General features: G+C 41.8%; 1 protein-coding gene across 3 annotated transcripts in view; it reads right to left on the bottom strand.

The window, feature by feature from the left end:
* arhgef25a (Rho guanine nucleotide exchange factor (GEF) 25a) overlaps positions 1 to 21,272 on the bottom strand; it is a 41,388-nt gene that overhangs the window by 7,472 nt on the left and 12,644 nt on the right. For all 3 annotated transcript variants that reach the window (XM_068733796.1, XM_068733795.1, XM_068733797.1), the window contains 6 exons: positions 6,171 to 6,481; positions 5,469 to 5,579; positions 1,742 to 1,866; positions 1,259 to 1,325; positions 438 to 541; positions 163 to 232 (listed from right to left, as the gene is read on the bottom strand). In XM_068733796.1, the coding sequence (XP_068589897.1) occupies positions 163 to 232; positions 438 to 541; positions 1,259 to 1,325; positions 1,742 to 1,866; positions 5,469 to 5,579; positions 6,171 to 6,481 (788 nt within the window). The remainder of the gene's footprint in view (positions 1 to 162; positions 233 to 437; positions 542 to 1,258; positions 1,326 to 1,741; positions 1,867 to 5,468; positions 5,580 to 6,170; positions 6,482 to 21,272) is intronic.

Here is a 21,272-nt window from a genome sequence, read left to right as displayed (position 1 = left end):
GAGAGGGAGAGAGGTACAGCATAAGATAAACAGGAGCTCTGCATGTTTTCTTAGCTCTATTTACACTCACGCCAAACAGCACAAGGAAGCAGACCCAGACACTTCCACTGACGTGTGTGTGTGTGTGTGTGTGTGTGTGTGTGTGTGTCTATACATACTCACATGTTTAATGAAGAGCTGAGCCAGCCTCTCTGGCTCTGCTATACACTTCTCCAGCTCTCCCAGGAAGTAGCTACAAAGAGAAAACATACACGCACAAGCACAATCATCCCCAAAACGGAAGATCAGATTTGTCTCCTGACCCATTGTTCCTTAGTCCTCCACTCGAGCCACAAACACAATACTCTGCAAATCAGTTTGTCTTTCGCTTTGAATGCAGCTGCAAAGACATTTTTTTCAAATCAAATGTAGTCTATTTAAAAAAATCAGGGACTTACTCTTTATGCCAGTCAAATATTTGGTGAATGTTCCCAAAAACAATCTTGTCTTTTCCCTTCATGTCCTCCGGTATACCTTTGGAGTGCATTGTGGCCATGTAGCCCTGCAATGGAAATAACAGAACTGCTGATGTCTGTTCACAACAACAATAACCAACACCTGACTCTGAATAACACCAGTAAATACACCTAGATTGTTATAACACACCGCAACAATCACACAGCAGCTGATACTGAGTTTTTATTAACTTTCAGATGGCAAGAATTTTTCTCTGAACCAAAATAACTCCATCTATTAAAGACACCCGTAAAATGGATTGCCTTGCAACATAATACCCTTCAAGCTAATAATTCACAAAATCTGCTTAAAACTGGAGACAGCGGGATGGAGGAAAGTGGAGGAATTGTGATGAGGATTTAGGGCCGTCTGTGACAGACTGGATGAATGACAAACTCTGAGCTCCAGATCACACACTTTTTTTAGTTTTTTACTTTTAGTACATACTGCAGCTGTCCTTACAGAGTATACATGCGGTATGCATTCAACTGGGACATACTTCTTTGTCATAGCATTGCACCTTGAACTTTGACCCTCTTGCTCATATATCTGCTGCAGAGGAGTGTGGGTAAAAATGGCCAGAAAAGCACTGCAACCGGATGCAGTAGGACATATATTTGTAGTTTGGCATACTGCATTTCACATACTATGTATTGGGACATACTAAATAGTATGGTAGTATAGGTATTGGGATGCACAGTAAATTCCTTCTTCTCTGTCAGGGCAGATTGTGTGTTCTTAGCTGGCAGACTTTGAGGTTTACCTCCACTATGAGCCCCAAGTCCACCACGTAGTGCTTCTCTGTCTCAATGAGCTCCTTCAGTACATACCTGTAAAGACACAAAAAAAGGCAGATTAGTGTTAGTTATGCTACCAAATGTATTTTGCACACTCCTAAAATCTTGGTAACACTTTCTTTTAATGTGTCCCAGTTTCCTAATAATTTTCCTAATAAGGACAGGACATTGTAATTTTGTCGGAAGTATTCTGGAAAAGTTAAAGGGAAAATGGAGACAGTTTTCAACTGGTTCATTTTCAATTAAATATATTCAGTTAATTAGTGTAACCTATAGAGACTTTTAAGTGCAGCAGATCAACTGAACACGCAAATATGCTTAATTTTAATGGGAACGTTTACACTCACCTAGTTAAAAATTATAAAGATGACAAAACTAGCATTGGGCTGCCATGAGGATTATGGGAGATAAATGATGCGTTTGGTTCTTTATATTGATAAAAAACATACATGCTTTTCTCTAAGGCACTCCTCCTCTCCTCTTCAGTGTCAGCCGCAGCTGACCATTGGCTGGAGGTGTCGTCCATCAAGACAGAGCCGCTGTCATCTTGCAAAATACTGGTGGATTGAGTGTCCTGAGGAGACAGAGACAGACGGATAAGGAAACTGTTTATCAAAGATCCATTGGCAGTAATGGGGCTCATGCCAGGAAAAAAGAAAGCAACGGGAGATAAAGAGCAAGAGAGAGATGATAATGATGCAGGTTGCCAAGGTGACCAGAAAGAGCAGAGAGACACGAGGAACAGAGATTGAAGGATTAGAAGATCAGATTCAGATTGTCACCGTTAATGGTCCGTGCTGTGCACATCAGCCACAGATTGATGGAGAGAAAGAGATTAAAAGATAAACAGTTGGAGGAGCAACAGGCTCCAAAACTGTCGATGACTATGAAACTGTGAAGGTTCTTGATGGAGTTTTGGCTTCAGAGGAAGATGAGTACAATGACTGGTCGCCCGCTGGCAATTAATGTGAATTAATAAGTTATATATTTCCTATTTTGCCACCTGAGGATTTAAACCAATATGTAAATACATCACACCGTCTTTTTTTCCTATTTCTGCATCTACTACAACCAATAGAAATGCACGCAGGATAAGCCCAAGGTTACTGTGATCTAATAGATTGTGTTCATGCGTTATATACAATACATGGCCTCCTATTCATGCTTTTTCCTGGAATTGATATAATTTCCTGTGGGGGTCCTGGTGCAAATATAGAGTCATTGTGCACGTGGAAACAAAGCCTGCAAAGACTAAAAACATCACTAAGTCAATAGATACACAAGACCAACATGTTTGTGTGACCTATTTCTCTTGCACAATGAGCACACTTATGCCATATATGGTTGTACAATGACTCACAGACATACCCCTGTGTTCAATTGTATGCTTACAAAAGTTTTTCCCTCTATTTTTAGCCATGCTGCTCAGCAGTTTCTTTTTATGCTAGTGACTCTCTCCTGACTGTGTAAACTTATAGGAGCAGCCGTCTGTCCTCACCTAGATCCCCATGTCCAATTGTCCTAGTCAAGCAGAACCTCCCCACCTTAAACACATACACAGACATACAGCTAATCCCCTGGCAGGCGGCTGCCCCATGGAGAAATAAATAGGCTACATTGATCGGATAGATAGACATATAAGCAAGTGTAAAAAGCTATGGAACTTTCTCAGTTTCCCCTCTGGTCTAGTTCAATTTGTTCACCTGCCATCTCCATGATAAACTAGTTGGCGTCTACAAGTTGTGAGCTTTCTGTTCTGTCACAGTGATGTGTGAGAGAAAGAAAAAGAATGAAAGAGACAAAGCGTAGCTAAGTAGAGAGGCATGGGTGTAGGGAGAGACAGAGAGGCTCCATAAAGACCCTCGCTGCCCTGTGAGGAGTGTTCCAGCCTGGCTGACAGGTCTCCCTGGCTCCCTAATCACCTCCAGATGTGCTGCAGCAAAGCCCAAAGGAAAAATTCACCACGTCTCCCTCTGTTACAAGTTTTGTTTTTCTACTCAGAAGCTCATGAAAAAGACTGACAACAGTTTTAATATAAACTGAGGTCATGCTTTTGTGTTGGATCTTCAAAAAACAAAAAATATCCAAACAATTCCATCAATCAAGAACAGGTTTTTTTGTGGATATAGGTCACAACATCTTAAGCTTCAAGTCACAAGTAAGAAAAAAATCAATTAAATGTCAAATATTGTATAGTGTTGTACAATAGCAGGATGCTTTTGCTGTTTTAAAAAAATATTTCTTTGTTTTATAATTGTTTATCTATCTATATCTAGTATTTAAATATGTTACATCTATAACTAAGGTCATTGCTACTTTATGGACTTAGAAACTGCTTACTGTTGGAACATGTAAAATGCTGTAAATCCACAGTATTAAAGTGATATTAAATGGATTGACTTAAAGCAATGCTACTCTTTATGACTTTACATGTGATGTTTTTCATCATACCCAGAAATAATGGCTGATGCTGAAAGCTGGTATGTTTTTTAAATTTCCAGCAGTGGCATCAGCAATTTCTGTTTTTGGGATGGAGCAGACAACGCAAAGGGCCCATAAATACTTATAGACATGTAAGCACAAATCAAAGGTATGGTACTGAGCCAAGGAGGAACACAGTTACAAAGTCTTAAGTGCTGAAAACTGCAATTTGTTTGTATTGGTGCTAATCACAAGGGATTGGGTCACAATAACTATTCGCATTCGTAGGTCGAGATGACAGACTGTACAAACTGTTCCTCAGGACAAGCTATTTATTAAATATTGTGATCTGCAGTTCTGGCTTCCTTTTTGACACCAAATTTTGTTTAACTGCTGACAATCAACAGAACTTTCTATTGACCAACAAAACATTTCATCAGTTCTGCTGTGGTTGTGAGATTAGAGACTATGTGTGAAGAAAAGAGGGAAAAACAGCAATGCATATAACACTGGACATGAGGCCATTGAAGGTGAAATACAGAGACCGAAACCACAGCTCAGAGATAACTGTCCTACATAATTTAATCTCTCTACTTCTCCATCTCTCTCTCTCTCTCTCTCTCTCTCTCTCTCTCTCTCTCCACCTCCCTCTCTCCCTCTCCATCTCTCTCTCTAAACACCAAGCACTAACCTCATCCCCCTGATGTAATCGCATCAATGTCTTTTGATGTGTTGTTGAGACTGAAATTAGGATTTAAATGCCATGGTGTTGATTCACCAACAAGAATCACTTCCCAATGCTCAAATACTCAGATGTCATTATTGTTTTACTTTGTATTGATAGGGCTCAGGCTCTAGTGATTCCTGCAATATTACTGCTGCTCTAGCGAATCCCAGTTTCTGCCATGCTTCCAACGCAAAAAGGGACCCTCTGAACACTCGACTTAAGGCGCTCCTTGGCCGCGAGCAACTGACTCCAACTGAGTGTTGATGGAGAACTGCTAGCATATGTGCACACACAGTGTTCTTTGTCAGCTCATAGAAGTGGAGTCATCTTTCATCACATCTGTCGTTTTGTGCTTTATCTTATTTATCTCCAGGCATGTCCTTTTGTAACATGTTGAATGTGAGTCATGCATCACACAGGTCGCGGTCAAGATCTGCCCTCTGGTGCATCGATCTACTCTGAGAGGGTCTTGTATTCACTTAGACTCCCTTACATGTGTGGGGTTATGTCTATGTCCATATGCATGGGTCTATATATCTATATATATGCATCTGTGGTTGTGTGTGTGTGTGTGTGTGTGTGTGTGTGTGTGTGTGTGTGTATGTTTGTATGCGTGTGTGTGTGTGGTTGCAGAAAGCAGCACCCCTGTGTCCATCTATGAGTTTGTTTAGCCTGATAGTCCGTCTGCAGCTGCAGAGTTAGTCATTTTCAGATCTGGCTGGAGGGCCATGGAGACAAACAGTACTGATGTCATCTCCACGCCAGGCTGAATCCTCACTGAGAATATTACTGCTACTGACTACAGTAAATTGTCAGCTAAAATGAATTGGAAGTGGATTTACTCCTCAAAGTTTCAATCTTATCAGAGCTAGTCATTGATTCTATAACGCGGGGGGTACAATCAAATATTCTGATAACCTGTCAAAAAATCCCTACTTGTATCAAAGCCAGTAACATCAGCTCTACTAGATGTTATGTGACAAAAACAATATGTGGTGATGGATACAACAGGTTAGATGGTGACAGACCTGGGTGTTTGGCAGTGACGTGCAGCCAATCAGCGAGTCAGTTATGTAGCTGGGGGACTGCAGTGTAGCCGGTGACAGGTCCTCAGGGCTTGCCAGGCCATCTTTCCACTCCTGGAACAAACACACACACACACACACACACACACACACACACACACACACACACACACATCCACAGTGTCAGAATAACACAATATCAACATGATGCAAAATGTCTGTAGCATGCTTATGCATTCGGGCATACAGGCAGTTGCACAACGGCAAAAAAGAGCACATGAATCATAGAACATGGCGCCATGAGTTCCTGAGGGATGAGCCAGCAGTGCTGCTGTTTATGTAACAGCATCGCCACCTGCCATGATACTTAGTCCTTCATGGCTCAGCTCTACATTAAACCTGTGTCTCCACTAATAGTCTTGAGCTACCTAGTGTAAACAAGACACTGTCAAGATGTTGGCTTTAGCTTGTATTTATACAAGACCGAAGCTTTGCATGTTTACTTCAGAGCCAGTTTATACAAAGGCTTTGTGATAAGACCGTGTGGTAATAATTCCATGAGTTTACTTATGAGGCGGTTCATCTCAAACATGTAAAAGGGAACTTGAAGCACAAAGTTGGCATGCAAGACCTTGTTTGATTAATTCATGTGACCAAGAAGAAAAAAAAAAAGATGCATTCATGTTACAACTTTTCACTTCTCACCAGTTCTCTGTGGGTGACAGGCAGGATGATGAAAGTCTCATCAGGCCTCGGTGGGCTGCCCAGATCCTGGCTGTGGCTGTGGGACGGAGGAAGAGATGGAGGCTTTCCCTCAAGTTTGCGGACCTGGCGCTCCCCTTTGGCGGTGGCCCCGACGCTGAGTTTACGGACAGGGTTTGTGAGCCACTTCTTCAGCGTGCTCACAGAGCGTCTGGAGCCCGGGGAGCTCGGGGCCGAGCTGCCTGATGCCTGTGGGGGTAGTGACGCCACGGAGGTGGAGATGCTGCCCTCACTGCCTGCTGCTGAGTATGAGTCTGGAGACAAGAGACAGGGAGAGAAATAGAGCAGAAGGTTATTGGTAAAACAATGAGTGTCTGAGGAGACAGTGGAAGTTAGAGAACTGATATAAGAGTATAATGGGTCAAAGGGCAGAGTACATTCTGACTCTCTTTGTTCAGCCCTCCACAGTCAATGAATCAATTAATATATGTGCAAAAACAGCATTTTGTTTAAGGCAATAGAACTCTTGACTGACGATTAAATGAAAGCAGCTGCGCTGCTCAGTGAGAGGTGACAACACAGGAGAGAAGAAGTTAAGGGAGACATAAAACAAAGGGTGGATATATAAATAGCCTTCCTCTTCATACACAGCTGTGCAGCTGTGAGCTGTAACATAAAAGATGCACTATTATGTTTATGTCATGCAGACCATGTTTTGTATGTTTGAGCTGTGCATCCAATCACATGACCAGCACACACTCTGATGCAAGGCAGACAGATGAGGTCAGAATGGTGGATGTGAAAAATACTCCAGACCGGTTACAGACCGGCTGCTGCACAGGGATGTCAGGAGGACATGGGAAGTGAGCTGGGGGGCAAGCTGGGACCGGACATCCACTTTAAGCCTTTGTAGAAGGAAAGATCCTTGCTTGGGACAGTTTGTTTTTTCTGTCCTGTCCCCCATTCCCATCCTGCCTCATCCACCCTACCCTACCACCCTTCCTCAGTCCTGAGATAGCTCTTCCTCTAAACTGTGTGTCTTGAGTGTTTTATCTGTTGTGTGCAAACGCAGTTCGGTCATGCCTCCCTATTCATCTTCTTGGCCTCAACCTGACCTCTGACCCTCGATCAACACTCTTTTACAGATGGAGAAACACTCTCTCATGCTAAGACTACCTGACAGGGCTTAATGTTGTTCGTATACAGTCGCTATTTCACGCCAATTGTCAGCTGAATGTGACAAAGCTGGAAACTAAATGACTTTTAGTTTTCAAGAAAATGCACTTTTCCTAAAGCTTGAATTGAGTTTGTGAATTTTTCATGCATTGGTTCATTAACAGACAGCACTGACCTCATTTCAGTGTTCCTTATATGAGCCACAGAGGACGATCTTATCACAAAACTCAGCAGTAAGATTCAGACCCAGACTGCAGGAGCAACATTGACACAGCGTGGCCCATTTTGTGAGTATATCGTCTTCAAAGGCGAAACCAAAATAAATTCACACTCAATCTTCATACTTAAAGAGATTGAGGTTTTCCACGCTTTATTCATTATTGCTTTCCCTACGAAATGCGATAGTAGCCACTGTACCGATCAATGAAAATGAGCTGTCTAAAAACTGCCCCCAATTCTCCAGAGCACAATCCTCAGTCAAAATGTTTGAGAGATGGCTAACTTCAGAGCAAAACAACTCACGCCCAGTCCACACATATTTAGGTAAAACACATTGTTTATGGATCCGGCGAAAAAACTCTAATTTATCTGTATGTGTATTTTCACCACAGACAGCATTTCCTCTGTAATCTTCCTCTTTTTACAGGCATCATGCGTGTGTGTGTGTGTGTGTGTGTGTGTGTGTGTGTGTGTGTGTGTGTGTGTGTGTGTGTGTGTGATCCCAAGGTGGCCAATTTCCCTATCCTTCCCCACCCCCATCCACATGAAATGCTTGAGAGAGTAAAAGGAGATCTAACCCTGGCAGAATGGAGGATTGAACAGAGGGAAGAGGCAAGGAGCAGAGAGGGGTACAAAGAAGGGAGACGACTAAACCCTGCGGGGAATAGACAGAAACTCTAAACAAACTCTAGATGGGTCCATCGACAGTAAGACGACATAATAAAGATCAGCAGTCTGAGTTCAGGCCTCTGCCTGTTGTGAAGTGTCTTAGCTGTAGAAGACAATACAATATCAAAAAACATCAGAAAGCTATTGTATTTGTGGCTGGAGCTGTAAAAGCCTGAGGCATACACCATCTCTGAGGGTCCCCAGGTTGAGAGAACAGAGAGGATGTGAAAATGACTCTGATACTACACGTGATCACCCCAACCCCCAGCTCCTCTGACCTCTAACAAAGACCAGGCCTCGAGGATTGTGTTTTCCAGTGTTCCCTGCTCAGGTTCAGTCAGGCAGGGTTTAGGGGTCACAGTGCAGAGACACAACCGCAGTAACACAGTATCCAACCAGCTCCAGACATCGGCTGAGATAGCTTATCACAACAACAAAAAAATGGGGGAAGAGAGACTGACACCCTCTCTGTGCCTGGAAGCAATTAAAAGTGAGTGGAGACAGCAGTGCAGCTCCATGATTTGCGACTTGACGTCAGAATGACACAGTGGCTCTGTCAAATGTACAGATTTACAACGTGCAGAGTGTACATAATTTATCGGTTTTATAATGAAGATCACTACATCTGCATCTGCCACCATGGCAACTCTGCAGTTTCCCTACTAATCGTTGTGCATATGGGTTAGTTTCCCTGTTGACCCTGGAAAGCTTAATCTCTGTATGAAACCTTAGGCCACTACAGGGACATCATTAACAGCTTTTTATTTTCGCAGTAACAGCAAGGAAACTGTAAAACGCAAAGGGAGATGATGAGCTTCCCCTCAGCGCAACATGCCTCCGCTCTCCCTACACATTTCAAGATGAGAGGAGTCGATGCCATTGTACACCTACACAGAGGAAATTGGGGAAAAAAAAGATTGAAAAAAAATCCATTCCCACTCTCCCTCTGTCTTGCTGGATGCTGATAGTGCCCAGTGACATTCATCTTCATAATGGCGCAGCGAAAACAAGATTACCCAGGCTGATTTTGTTAATGCAACTTGACTATTGTTTATATGCTAGTGATAATTAACAGTTGAAGGCACAGGGCAGCAGGGCTGCATTAAGATGGCCTGATCTGTGGTGATCAGTTAATGCTGGGCTTTCACCAGCCGCCCACTCACTGTCTGACAGGCTGAGCGGAGCCCAGGTGGGAGGCTTGCCCAAAAAGTTGCTGTACCATGAAACTTTAGAGCCGAGTGGGTTTCTGCTGCAAAATAGCTCCAGACATTCTCTTGATGATGTTCACTCACAAGAGTGAAGTTTGACAGAACTCATCGACTGAGAAGACAACTTTAAAGACTCTAATTCAGGTAGTCTATGCTTCATTTATCCATAACCACTTTTTCTTGCACTAAATCAAGCTTTTGACATCATGTCTGGTCTAATCATTTTAGGGCTTCCACTAACAATTATTTTCATTATCAATTTATCTGCTGATTGTTGTCTTGATTTAGCAATACGTTGTTTGGTATAAAACGTCGGATAACTGCCTCGAAATGATCAGGGGGAAAGGTGATTTCAACAAATGTCTTGTTCTGTCCAACCACAGTCTAAAACCCCCAAATATGCAAGTTACTGACATGGGAAAGCATAAATGGTCAAATTTGAAAAACGGGAACCAATAAATATTTTTGCATATTTGCCTTGAGGTGCTGGTGAAAGCCCAGCATTGAATAAAACAATGAATTGATTATCAAAATAGTTCATCTGTCTTTTTCATGAGGTTTGCAGTGAACCATGGCTGCTCAGCAAAGTTTTGAATACAATTGTAGCTGAACTGAATTATCCAGTGATTACCTGAATAATTCTGACTTTCATGTGGGAAGGGAAAACATCAGATGGAATATACTTGTGAAAGTCACAAAGGTTTGATTTGATCAAATATAATTTCCTAGCAATTTAATGTTTGAAACAGAAAACTAAGGGTCAAAGAAAAATAAGAGCAAAGCAACTTCCAGTTTGTAGCTAGATGATGTGGATGGATGTGCTCCAAGTGTTGGTCCACCTGAAGAAGTTTGGTCCAACTTCCCTTTATTGATCAGTTGATAAGTGAGTGCTGCTGAGCCAACAAATCAGGCTAAAAGCGTTGGCTGTAATGGAGCAAACTTGTTCACAGCTGCTCCACTCTGGAGCTCTCTGTCAATCCTACAGCCTCTTGGGACTGTATGGGCAATTTAGGCTTCACTGGACTTCACCAATACAGACAGACATGCAGGTGCCCACACACTTGCTGGTGCACAAAAATGGTACATGCACATTTTCTCCAGATGTGTGACTGCAGTCTGTTGGATGTGAGCCTCCAGTGTCGTCCGTCTGTCACAGTGAACAAAACAAAGCAAATCAGAGACAGGCGACCTGCTGGTCACCACAGTGTCAAACATGTTAAATCTCCAGCTTCGCTGCCAATCAATGCCAGCACCGCAAAGATCACAATGGTCATGAGAGTGCAGCGGTCAGCACACAGGCAGCAGCCACCTGCCTTAGTCATCACTAACAACTCAACAGAACACCGTGCTTATCTTCTTTATTCTCTTTTCACTCGTTCATTGCCTTCCCCACCTTATGCACTTCAGCCTAGCCTCTGCTTGTATATTACATTTCACCTACTCAGAGGAAATGGACACTCTTCCCATCAACTAGCAGGACCTGGGCTGCACCCAGGCACTCAGATGTGCAGACTGATAGACCTGTGAGACAATGAGGCACTTAGTACCAGATGCGTATGACCGGAAACCCTTTGACTGTCCTCTGATGAACTTTTGCAGAAACAACAAGGCAACATTTAAGATCTCATTGTATACTCGTCAGCAGTGATTTTCGCAATGAAAAGAGAATCTCTTTCACTTTTTTCCTCATTATATTTCATCCTGTTGGCAACAGGCTGTTTCATGTGTATTTTGTTTGTACTGCTTCTGATTAATAAATCCTGGCACTTGGCTGTTCCCTCTTTGTACTGTCCTCCCTCTTCCCTTCTTCATCTTGACTCCTTCCCCTTTACAACGTGCCCCCACTTTTTGTTTTACTCCTCCACCTTTTCTGCACTCTAACCTGCTCTTCCCCTCTCTGCACTGCAGGGTTTTTTTAGCTGTGTGTCCTGGGATCAGCACACACAGCTCCCTACTCTGATGCAAGGCCCTGCTCTGCACCAAAGCTGCTGAGACCAGCACAAGCTTGAGACGCAAAACCCCCTGGCAGAGAAGTCAGTGACACAGGAGTAAAGGAAAAAGTACTTAGAAAATCTCTCTTATCTTCCCTAGTGGTGATTACGTATGGTACGACTTAAGCTACTAAACTTTCAACATTAGAAATCCTCTGAAATTATCAGGCTGATATCTTTCCAGTGAATATTAACGTGTATGTAAATGAGCAGCAGAAAGAGGGAGACGCTGAGATGGGCTGATGTGGAGAGCAGGGATTATTCATGATTTAGTCAAGCAGCAAATGAAGCTTAAGCACATATGCCAGATATAAGCTAAAACCTTCAGTGAGACGCTGAAGAGAGTGATTAGGGCACATGTCGCCATACAAATATACTTGAGAGCATATAAGCAATCTAGGAACATGGACATGTATGCAGAAGCGCAACCATTGTCATTATTGTGTGCGTATTTGCGTGCAAGGAGAGACACATTGCAGTCAGACAGACACGTGAACAGAGATTTCCTGTCCTCCTACTGACCTAGTTTATGCAGACACACACACACCGCTGTAATTCCAGGAGCACAGAAGAAAATACGCAGCAGACACAGTCAAGTGACACACAAACAAGCCATCAGGGTCGATCTTCTGTGGCGTATTTTTCATCGCAGTAAAGCATCATATCAATAGAATGACTAGATGACGGTGGCATTAATCCTATTGTCTATGGAACATTGTGAAAGAGTGATTCAGACACTTCGCCTGATGAGACCTTTTTAAACTGTAACACTTCACAGCTGTTGCTTCCATCTCAACCAAGGTTTCAGTCAATCCCCCAGAACCTACATGCATCTGAAGCTTACTTTTTTTACAGAAAAGGATGCAGTAGCAGTCGCACCACAGACACTTGTTCCTCTGCTGCTGCAGCAGGCTTGTGTCAGTCTGAAACTGCAACTATGTTTGTGGTTGTTTGGCCTGAAAACTCCATTCAGAGAGAGATTTGCAAAGTTCCTGGCACCATCTGCCTTTATTTCTCTTAATGTCAACTCTAGTATTAAGGAACTCTTAAGGTGAATAACAGGAGAATATGAACACAAATCATGATTCATTTAGAGATTTGATAATCAGGAACAAAGGAGTGATTAAAAGGTTGGTATGATCTGGGATATGTTACGTCGTCAAAATATACAGTGATAAGAAAATCCCATACAGGCATATATTCTTCTGTAACTCTTTCAGAAGCAGCAGAAGAGCAAATGTTTTAGCAAGACACATGTACTGTCAAGTAGACTGTATAACAGATGATACTGAACCATACTTCACTTTATATCTACAATGCATAATTTTACGCAACACTTCCCATCGTTCACTGATTGACAGTGGTAGAAGAAATAGGCCTACTCCAACGGTTTTGTAAAAGTAGCAGTACCAGTAAAAATCATGCCTTCAAAAGTTTACTGAACTTAAATTACAAAAGGTGCTAAATTTGAAACTCAGAGTAAATCTATTGCCTCCGCGCGGCTCTCAACATGGTGACGGCTGATAGTGGCTTGCAGCTAACTGTGCTAAAAGCGCAAACATTGGCAACAGCGCTAAACGAGCGGATTTTACCTGTTTGTTTACCTGAGGGGGAGAGCAAGGGATATCGCAAAATTGAAATCCAGTAGTTTAGGCCTATAGTTTCATGTTGCTTTACACTGTAAATTGCTTAATCAGATGACTTTTTCAAATTAATGTATATTCAATCTGCAAACATGAAAATTATACTTTTTTAAATCAAACAAAGTGCAAATAAGTGCAGTGAAATAGCTCTTTTTTTGTTGTTACGCCATTATCTGTCGTCTGGAGTAACTAGTCAGGGTGCTCGCTGAAGCGCGTGTTGTTTGAATACACACAACAACTTCAGTGAGAAGCAAAGAATGCAACGTAACGTTGTTGCACAGACAGTCCTACTCTGATGAAATACAAATTGGTGTAAAAGAGAGGAACTGATCCCTTTTTGTATTAATCCTATTGACGCTAGAATCGCTTTCATTGAAGTGGCCAACTATATTTCTTCTTTTATTTAGCATTTATATCTGCAGTACACCACACTGAATGTTCATATTGTTCCAAAATGGCAGTAAAATGATCAGAAATGTTAATTTATGCACAAATTCTGCTCTTCACATGATTTATAGATAAGGTCTATTGTGAATTGGGTCACAATGGTTTGTTATTTTTCAAAAGTGGCAAACACTGTCATAGAAAACCTTTAAAGTACCAAAAGTAAAAGTACTCATTGTGCAGAAAGGCTCATTATAATTATTGATGCATTAATGTGTACATCATTTTAATGTTGCAGCTTGTGAAGGTGGAGCTCTCACATCATAGCACTTGCATGACCTTGCAGCGTCTGCAGAGCACTCTGTTTTAGTGTGGGTTCACATGCGTGTGTGTTTAATAATCATAGTGGTGATCTACACTACCCTTTCAGCCTCTTTAGCAGCAGGCAGCACCAGTGCACACCACACCCACTGGATACTGTTCATCATTACTATGATTATGTGGACACACACGTACACTCGAAAAGACGGAAAGGGAGACAGTGGCTCACACTTATATTTAGGGGTAAACAAGGCTGCCATAATGCCTGAGGTGGCTGTGAACACAAGGCAAATCAAAAGCGATTGTGATTCCATACGGCAGCTATGGCAGTGCCAGTCAGGATGCCTACGAGGAGAGCAGGAGACAAAGTTGTGGTGCCTGCTGGGACATGGGAGCCTCTCCTCTGGGCCCCAGTCTGCCTCACAGCTTGAGTCCTCTCACCTCTTGCTGTTTTTCAGTTGCTGAATGTATTAAAGGTCACTTCTCTCTATACCTAAGCGAGTCAGAAGTGAATTGTGGGTCGTTTGAAATCCCTGAACTGAATTCTGCAAATATGGCTTCACACAGAATTATGTTTTTAGCATCCTACACATTCAGACACTGTTTATGTGAGCTAAGCATTAAAGGCTTACATGTTGAAACCACAGAATGACACAAGAAGTCTAGCTATAATGCTGATCTGCCACACTGTGGATGTAGATGTGCTGATACAGTTATTCTCAGTCAGACTTGATGGGCTTTCCAGACACACATTCTCATTCCTTTCCATGGCTCGAGACCTCTCCCCACTCTAATCACCATAGCAACAAAACCCAGAAGGGAGACAGAGTGGGAGACAGCCACACAAAAGATTGGCCAACATAAAGTCAACCTACACATGTGGGCACACACACATGTACACATGCCTGTCTGTGGCAAACACACACACACACACACACACACACACACACACACACACACACACACACACACACACACACACACACACACACACACACACACACACACACACACAAAGTGTAATAATTAGCAATAGATTTGCATCAATATTTATACAGTATCACACCGCTAAATGTTTTCATGCCTTATTTGTAAAACAATGCTGTGCACACAAAGGATGCCTTTGAAAAGCTAATTCCAAATTGAAGAAAACCATCTGCACCTGTCAGCTTTTGTTTGTTTCAGATCAAATCCTGCATTTGGATGAAGAGCTTTCCATATGGCCATTAAGAGGGTGTCTTATGAATACACAAAATCCATTCAAGTGCTACAGGAAGACCTGGTGCTCAGGTCCACCTGTAAATCTGTGGGCTAAATCCACGGATTGAACAGTGTTGATTACTTTATGGAACATTGATTCTGAATAAGACAATCTAATGACGAAAGTGAAGCAATGCTATAGAAACATTAGATAGTTTACAGTGAAGATGCTGACAGAAAGCATAAAGAAAGAGAGGAGGGTTCGACACAGACATTCTGTGTCACAGCAGTTATCTGTAGGCTTCTTGTCTTAACCACAAGGCCACCTAGACCAAAACCTCAAGTATAAGATGAAATAGACTAGCTGCTGGCTATCTCTGAACTAGAGCGTGAGAGTGTCTGTGGTAACAATCAATGGTACCTGCTGACAACGACAGAAAGTCAGATCAATTCTTGTTTGCTGACAATGTAGTGGAGCAGGCAGAAACTAGAGGAGAAGTTTACCAAAGACTGCCAGGAAATGTTTTCTTTAATCACTGAATTTAAAAACTTCTTGTCCTTTTTACATTCTTCCACGAGACACTGCTGGAGTGAACAGAGCAAAGAAGTTAGATAAGTTAGGTTTTAGTCTTGATTTACCATGAATTCATTTTGCGATTGAATAATACTAAAGATACTTGATAATTAGACACTTTTGAGCAACTAATAAACTTGTACAACTAACTTCTGGTCACAGAGAGACATGTGGGAGAATTCAGGTCAAAACACAACAGCAATTCTCTTTAACATACTTTACATAACACTACATTTGATTAAGAACAAGGTAGCCATGAAGACACAACATGTCTGTTTTCAGGATCAGTAAATCTACAATCAGCATCCTCATCTCCTCTAAATTGTAGTCAAAACTCAAGCCCACTTATTCAACACAACTCCTCATCGCTTTCAATATTGTCACTTTCCATTGTTTGCTTTGCTTTGTGCACTGTTTTGGAAAGTTTCTCAGCGAGGCCTCTATCAAACGTTCTCTGGGGAGGACTGCAGAGGAGAGCAGCCAGAATCAAGAGTACTTCTCTACTCTGACAGCCTGAGGGGTCACTGAGGCAATCGTTGTTAACCTGTTGCTAAGACTTACAGTAAGCGTGCTTCAATCTGGCTGGATGAAAAGATGTTCAGAGTAGAAAGGGAACTAGTTTTTTCCCCACTGTACTCAATCTCACTTCAGAAAAGCACAGTTAACTTTGAACGAACATTAGAGGGAGTAACAGTAATAACAGTTGTAATAGTGTATGAACAAATGTCATGACACCCCTGAAGACTTGCAGACATATAAAGAGCCATATGGGCTGAAAGTGGGGAAAGCAGCTCTTCCCCCCCTCTGCGCTGTAGGAGAATTCTTTCTAAACAAGGTATGGAATGCACTCCTGTGTTTCCTAATTTGTTCCCTCATTCTTCTCCTCTGCACGTTTACAAACAGAGCCCAGAGGAAGAGGGGAAAAAAAGAGGGAAAGAAAGTGGGAGATAGAGGAAGAGAGGGGCATGGGAGGCCTGGAAATATGTCAGGGCAAGGCCGTTAGAGCGAAAAAAGCAAAAGAGATGGTAAAATGAAAGGGGGAGAAGACATAATTAATAACTGGCTGACTGGCTGTATGCCGACAAGTCAGAGAGAGAGAGAGAGAGAGAGAGAGAGAGAGAGAGAGAGAGAGAGAGAGTGAGAGAGAGAGAGAGCGAGAGAGAGCGAGAGAGAGAGAGAGAGCGAAAGAGAGCGAGAGAAAGAGAGAGAGAGAGCTGGGTGAGAGAGTGAAGAGAATGAGAGAAATGAAAATGCCCCAGGAATGATCCTAATGCTTCACTTGGTGTTCACATTCCAAGCCGGCAAATCATGCAAAAATTCAGACCGCGTAATTTCTTCATCTAGCTGGGAGACTGGGAGCACTGGTTTGATATACAAGTCACCTTGTCCTTTCTCTCAGTCCATTTCTCTCTCTCTCTCTCTCTCTCTCTCTCTCTCTCTCTCTCTCTCTCTCTCATTTTACCTTTTGCATGTGTGAGAGAGAAACAATATGGAGGAGATCAGTTGCACAGCAGAGAGGAGACAGGGGGTTGGGTGGGAGGGCAAGAGGCGATGACGAAGACGAGGGTGGGCTGGAGTGCAAAGTTTAAAAATATCTCAGACTGCTGAACACAAGGCTGGGCCACAGCAGGCCAGCAGCATACCTTCAATTTCAGCTATTTTTGTTGCTTTTTCCATAATGTCTGAAGTCTGCCTTATAAGCTGATGACAAAGACGGTTCTCCAGCTGAGACATAAAAAGACACGCCGGTTTTGTCACGGCAATTTTCCCTCGCGTTTGCCAACAGGGCTGCTTTCTGTCAAGAGCACACTCGACTTGTTATCAAAATTATTCATGGGTCTCAGGGGTCTCAGGGAAACCTGGGGATCACATCCCTGCATCTGAGCAAGACACGGAACCTACCACCTCCAGGGGGTGTAACGCCATCACCCACTCGGGTCTGTGACGGAGGGCGAGGGGACAAAATATTCCTACAGTGATCAAGTATTTTATTTCAAATTGCCTGGAAACTGCAGCAAATGAGCCAAAGTTGAAGTTTAACATTACCAAGTAGCTGAAAAGTACAAGAGGCATTCAAAAAAACAGGAGCATTTCAAAAGTTATGCAGTTTAATACAAAGAAATGATTACTCGATTAATCCAAGAAATAAGTAGCAGAATCGAGGATAAAAATAATTGTTAGTTGTCGCCCTAATTTATGATAATAAATTCCCAGTGTAATATTAATCACAGGTCTAAAGGATCGTATTATAGATGCTTGTTATGACTTCAGATAAAATTATGTAGCACATTGCCCTTGACGCAGATACATGTATTTGTGTTTGCATGTGTGGGTCTATGCAGGACGAACACAAGCAATGGAAAAAAACGTTTGTGAGGCACTTGTTTTTTTACGCTTTTCCATGTATTTCTCTGTCTCTGCCATTCAACCAAGTAAATATACAGAGTGTGTGTGTGTGTGTGTGTGTGTGTGTGTGTGTGTGTGTGTGTGTGTGTGTGTGTGTCATTGCTGGGGGGGATCCTTGTCCTAACTCATTGCATGCATGAGTCAACACCAGCCACAAACATTCACAAATAAACACACTCACAGATGCACAGGGAACACATATTGATGTACAATGCACGTGCAAAGCAGCACATAGCCTTTAACGGGAACATACTAAGAGAAAGATACTGAGAAAGAAAGTGGTATAAGTAAGGAGAAAGATATATATATGGAAGGAGAGATGGATATTTTGAGTCCACAAATAGAAAGGTTTCTTTAGTTGCTATGCCACGGTTACAGCTGCAGTCAAGTCATTTTCAGCATAAACTCCCAGACAGAGGTAAAGCTGCTTACTGGGGAAAACAGAGCAGGTCAGGGCCATGTTCATAAAAAATACATAATCAAATGACTGGAGATATCTGTATATGTATGAGAAAATAATGACAGAGTGAAAAAAAAAGCTTGGATAAGCCCGTTACTGTTGGTAACCAGTTATTCAGAGCCTTCTTGTAAAGCTAAAACTCCCTGGAGTTTTTATTTCCACCCTAATTACTGTTATTATTATTATTACTATTACAGTACACTTTGTACATACAAATGACATTGAAAGTGTATCTTTATGCTATTCAGGTGTTTCTCATTGAAGCTCCTTCATGTCTTTCAAATGCATTTTAAAACTGTTGCAAATGTATGCCAAACCAATTCAAAGTGCATTTCAGAAATGTATTGTCTGATTCAGTTGTATATTTTCCTTATAAGCTGCTTACAAATTAGATATATTATCAATATATTTTCCATGACACATTCAGGTTGTATGCTTTTTTTTAGACCACATTTCAGCCATAGAAATACTCATTTTCAAAAGGCATTCTGAAGAATCTGCCTTGTTTAAGCGTGATCTTACCTACATTTGTTTCCTCTGTCGATGTCAGATTTACGTAAGGGTGCATCCCTAATACCATTAAGTTTATGGGAGGCTGGGCTGCAGTAAAGATGTGATGTAGAAATGATAAAGTTGGCTTTGGCTGCAGTGTTGAACATGACCATGTATGTATAAGGACATTGTCAGCATCGTTGGGAGTTTCTACACACTTTTTATGTGAATTCCTTCCTTCATTTGAAACTTGCTATTTGATCCACAAAAAGCAACGCACATTTATTAAATGCCTTGATGTATTACCATATTCAAGATACTTGCTTTATTCCACCTTTCCCTCACACATTACACACATTTCTCAAAGCACAAAACAGATCTGATTTGGTGAATCAACAGGTTGTACTTCCTCATTCTGGCCAATGGACTCAATTGACTGAAGACACACCATCTATTTTGAAATGGTTTGACAACATGTATTTGCTGGGAAGCAGCCCTCACTAATGGCCCTCTAGCAGCCAATCCTCGAATGTGCCTTGCAGCGCAGCGCTAACGTCAGAGCTAAAATGATACATGCTTTTTTCTTTCATTATACCCATCTCTCCACCTGTCCATCTTTCTGGGCTTCTCTATCATGTTGAGTGCTGCTCAGATCAATAATCCCACCCCTCCCCTTCCCCCCTACACTCATGTTTATGTATTGTCATATTTCTTCTGTCTTTTTTTCACGCCTTTCGGCACTTGTCAGGAATGAAATAAACCTGCAACACACAAACTGCAACAACAAACCGCTACACACATTCACACATTATCATGCTTAGCTAAGGACTTTAACTGCTCTTCCTGTTTCATTACACATCGATTAGGAAGTGAAAAAAAAAGATGTTGGCAGAGTAGTCTTTATAAGGCCACAGAAAGCCATTGATTTGCCTGTTTTTCTGACGCACTGCAGTCCCTTTTCTGCATTCAAGTGAATTGACTAGAAGTGATGGTCATCGTGGGCAAGTCATTAAATCTGAGTGACAGCAGCTGAAATTACTTCAAGTTTAGTCATTTATTCGCTGATATCTTCATGTGAGTGTGTTGATCTGAGTGTGCATGTGAATGGAGGCGCAGGCCAGATACACATATGGTGTGGCAAAATGGCATACTGAACTGTGTCATCATTCAGCGAACAAGCAGGTGTTATTATCCTAAGTAGGGAATGAATCATGCAGTAAACTATCATTTCGTATTGTGTCAGTGGAGAGGCTTTTTTTAGAATCAATGAATGGTGTTGATGCATCGTAAACAGTTTTGTCTGATACAATAGACTAAGACAGTCTGTCACTGAGATGAAAAATACTACAGAGAGGAAAGTCTTTGTTTGTTGTTGATGCTAGAGTCACATTAGAAATCTGGCAGCCCTCACCAAGCAGTGTATTTTGACACTGATAATCTCCGTTGAAAAAGCAGTCAGCTAGTGCTTTTTTTTTTTTAAATAACTGCCCTAGAGTCAGAAATAGACATTATTTGATACTGTGACGTGCTTGACCTGCAGGAACATTGTCTTGTGCTGAGGACCTTGGCTAGTGGGTCAAACCTGCATTGTTCAGTGTTTTTCCTGTAAACACCACAACAGGACATACAGAGTCCTACATGTCAGTTTAGTTTGACACATGAAATGAGTTCAAAAAGTAAATGTATCAAATAAAAAGAGAGAAGAGATCAGATAATAAAGAAGAGAAAGTACTATAAAAAAGTCCACCACAGCCGACCCTTTTCCCCTGACTTATATTTAATTATAGAAACTGCTTTACAGTATTGGAGAGGACTGTATGTGAGCTCCAAGTGGGACCAAACCAGTGGTAGCAACATAGAAATGTACTTTACATGCTCTATGAGGAGGTTTTATAGAGCTCACAGCTTCACATAAATAGTTAAGAGTAGTCTAAGAGACTACTGTAGTTGTATAATGTGGTTTCTCCAGAGAGCTCTTTCCTCCTGCTCAGGTTGTAAAATCAGATCAAGAGGTTTTCTGCTTCTCACTGTAAAATGTAAAACTTCTCATCTTGACATGTTGGATCCAAAACAACCAAATGATACATTAAATCCAAAGACTACTGGATTGTTGGAATAATGCTCTTACTGTATGTTTATTGACATTTCCTTTAATAGCCTGAAATGTTTCATTCTTCCAATCCCCCACATGTTTAGACATCATGATCTAAGCGTGTGTGTATTTGCTATAAGAACATGGTAGAGGTGCAGTGGGGAGCTGCAGGCAATGGAAAGGGAGAATATCCATTACATAAGAGATTAAACTGAAGGAATCTGAGGTATGTATCCAACAACGCTGGCCAATAATATGAAAAGACCCCGA

Source organism: Cebidichthys violaceus, unplaced genomic scaffold (assembly GCF_023349555.1).
Source record: "Cebidichthys violaceus isolate CVI_PGR_0920_01 unplaced genomic scaffold, fCebVio1.0.p SCAF_6, whole genome shotgun sequence".
Lineage (NCBI taxonomy): Eukaryota > Metazoa > Chordata > Actinopteri > Perciformes > Stichaeidae > Cebidichthys > Cebidichthys violaceus.
The sequence above is the reverse complement of the archived record's forward strand: the minus strand, read 5'-3'. Positions and strand labels throughout refer to the sequence as shown.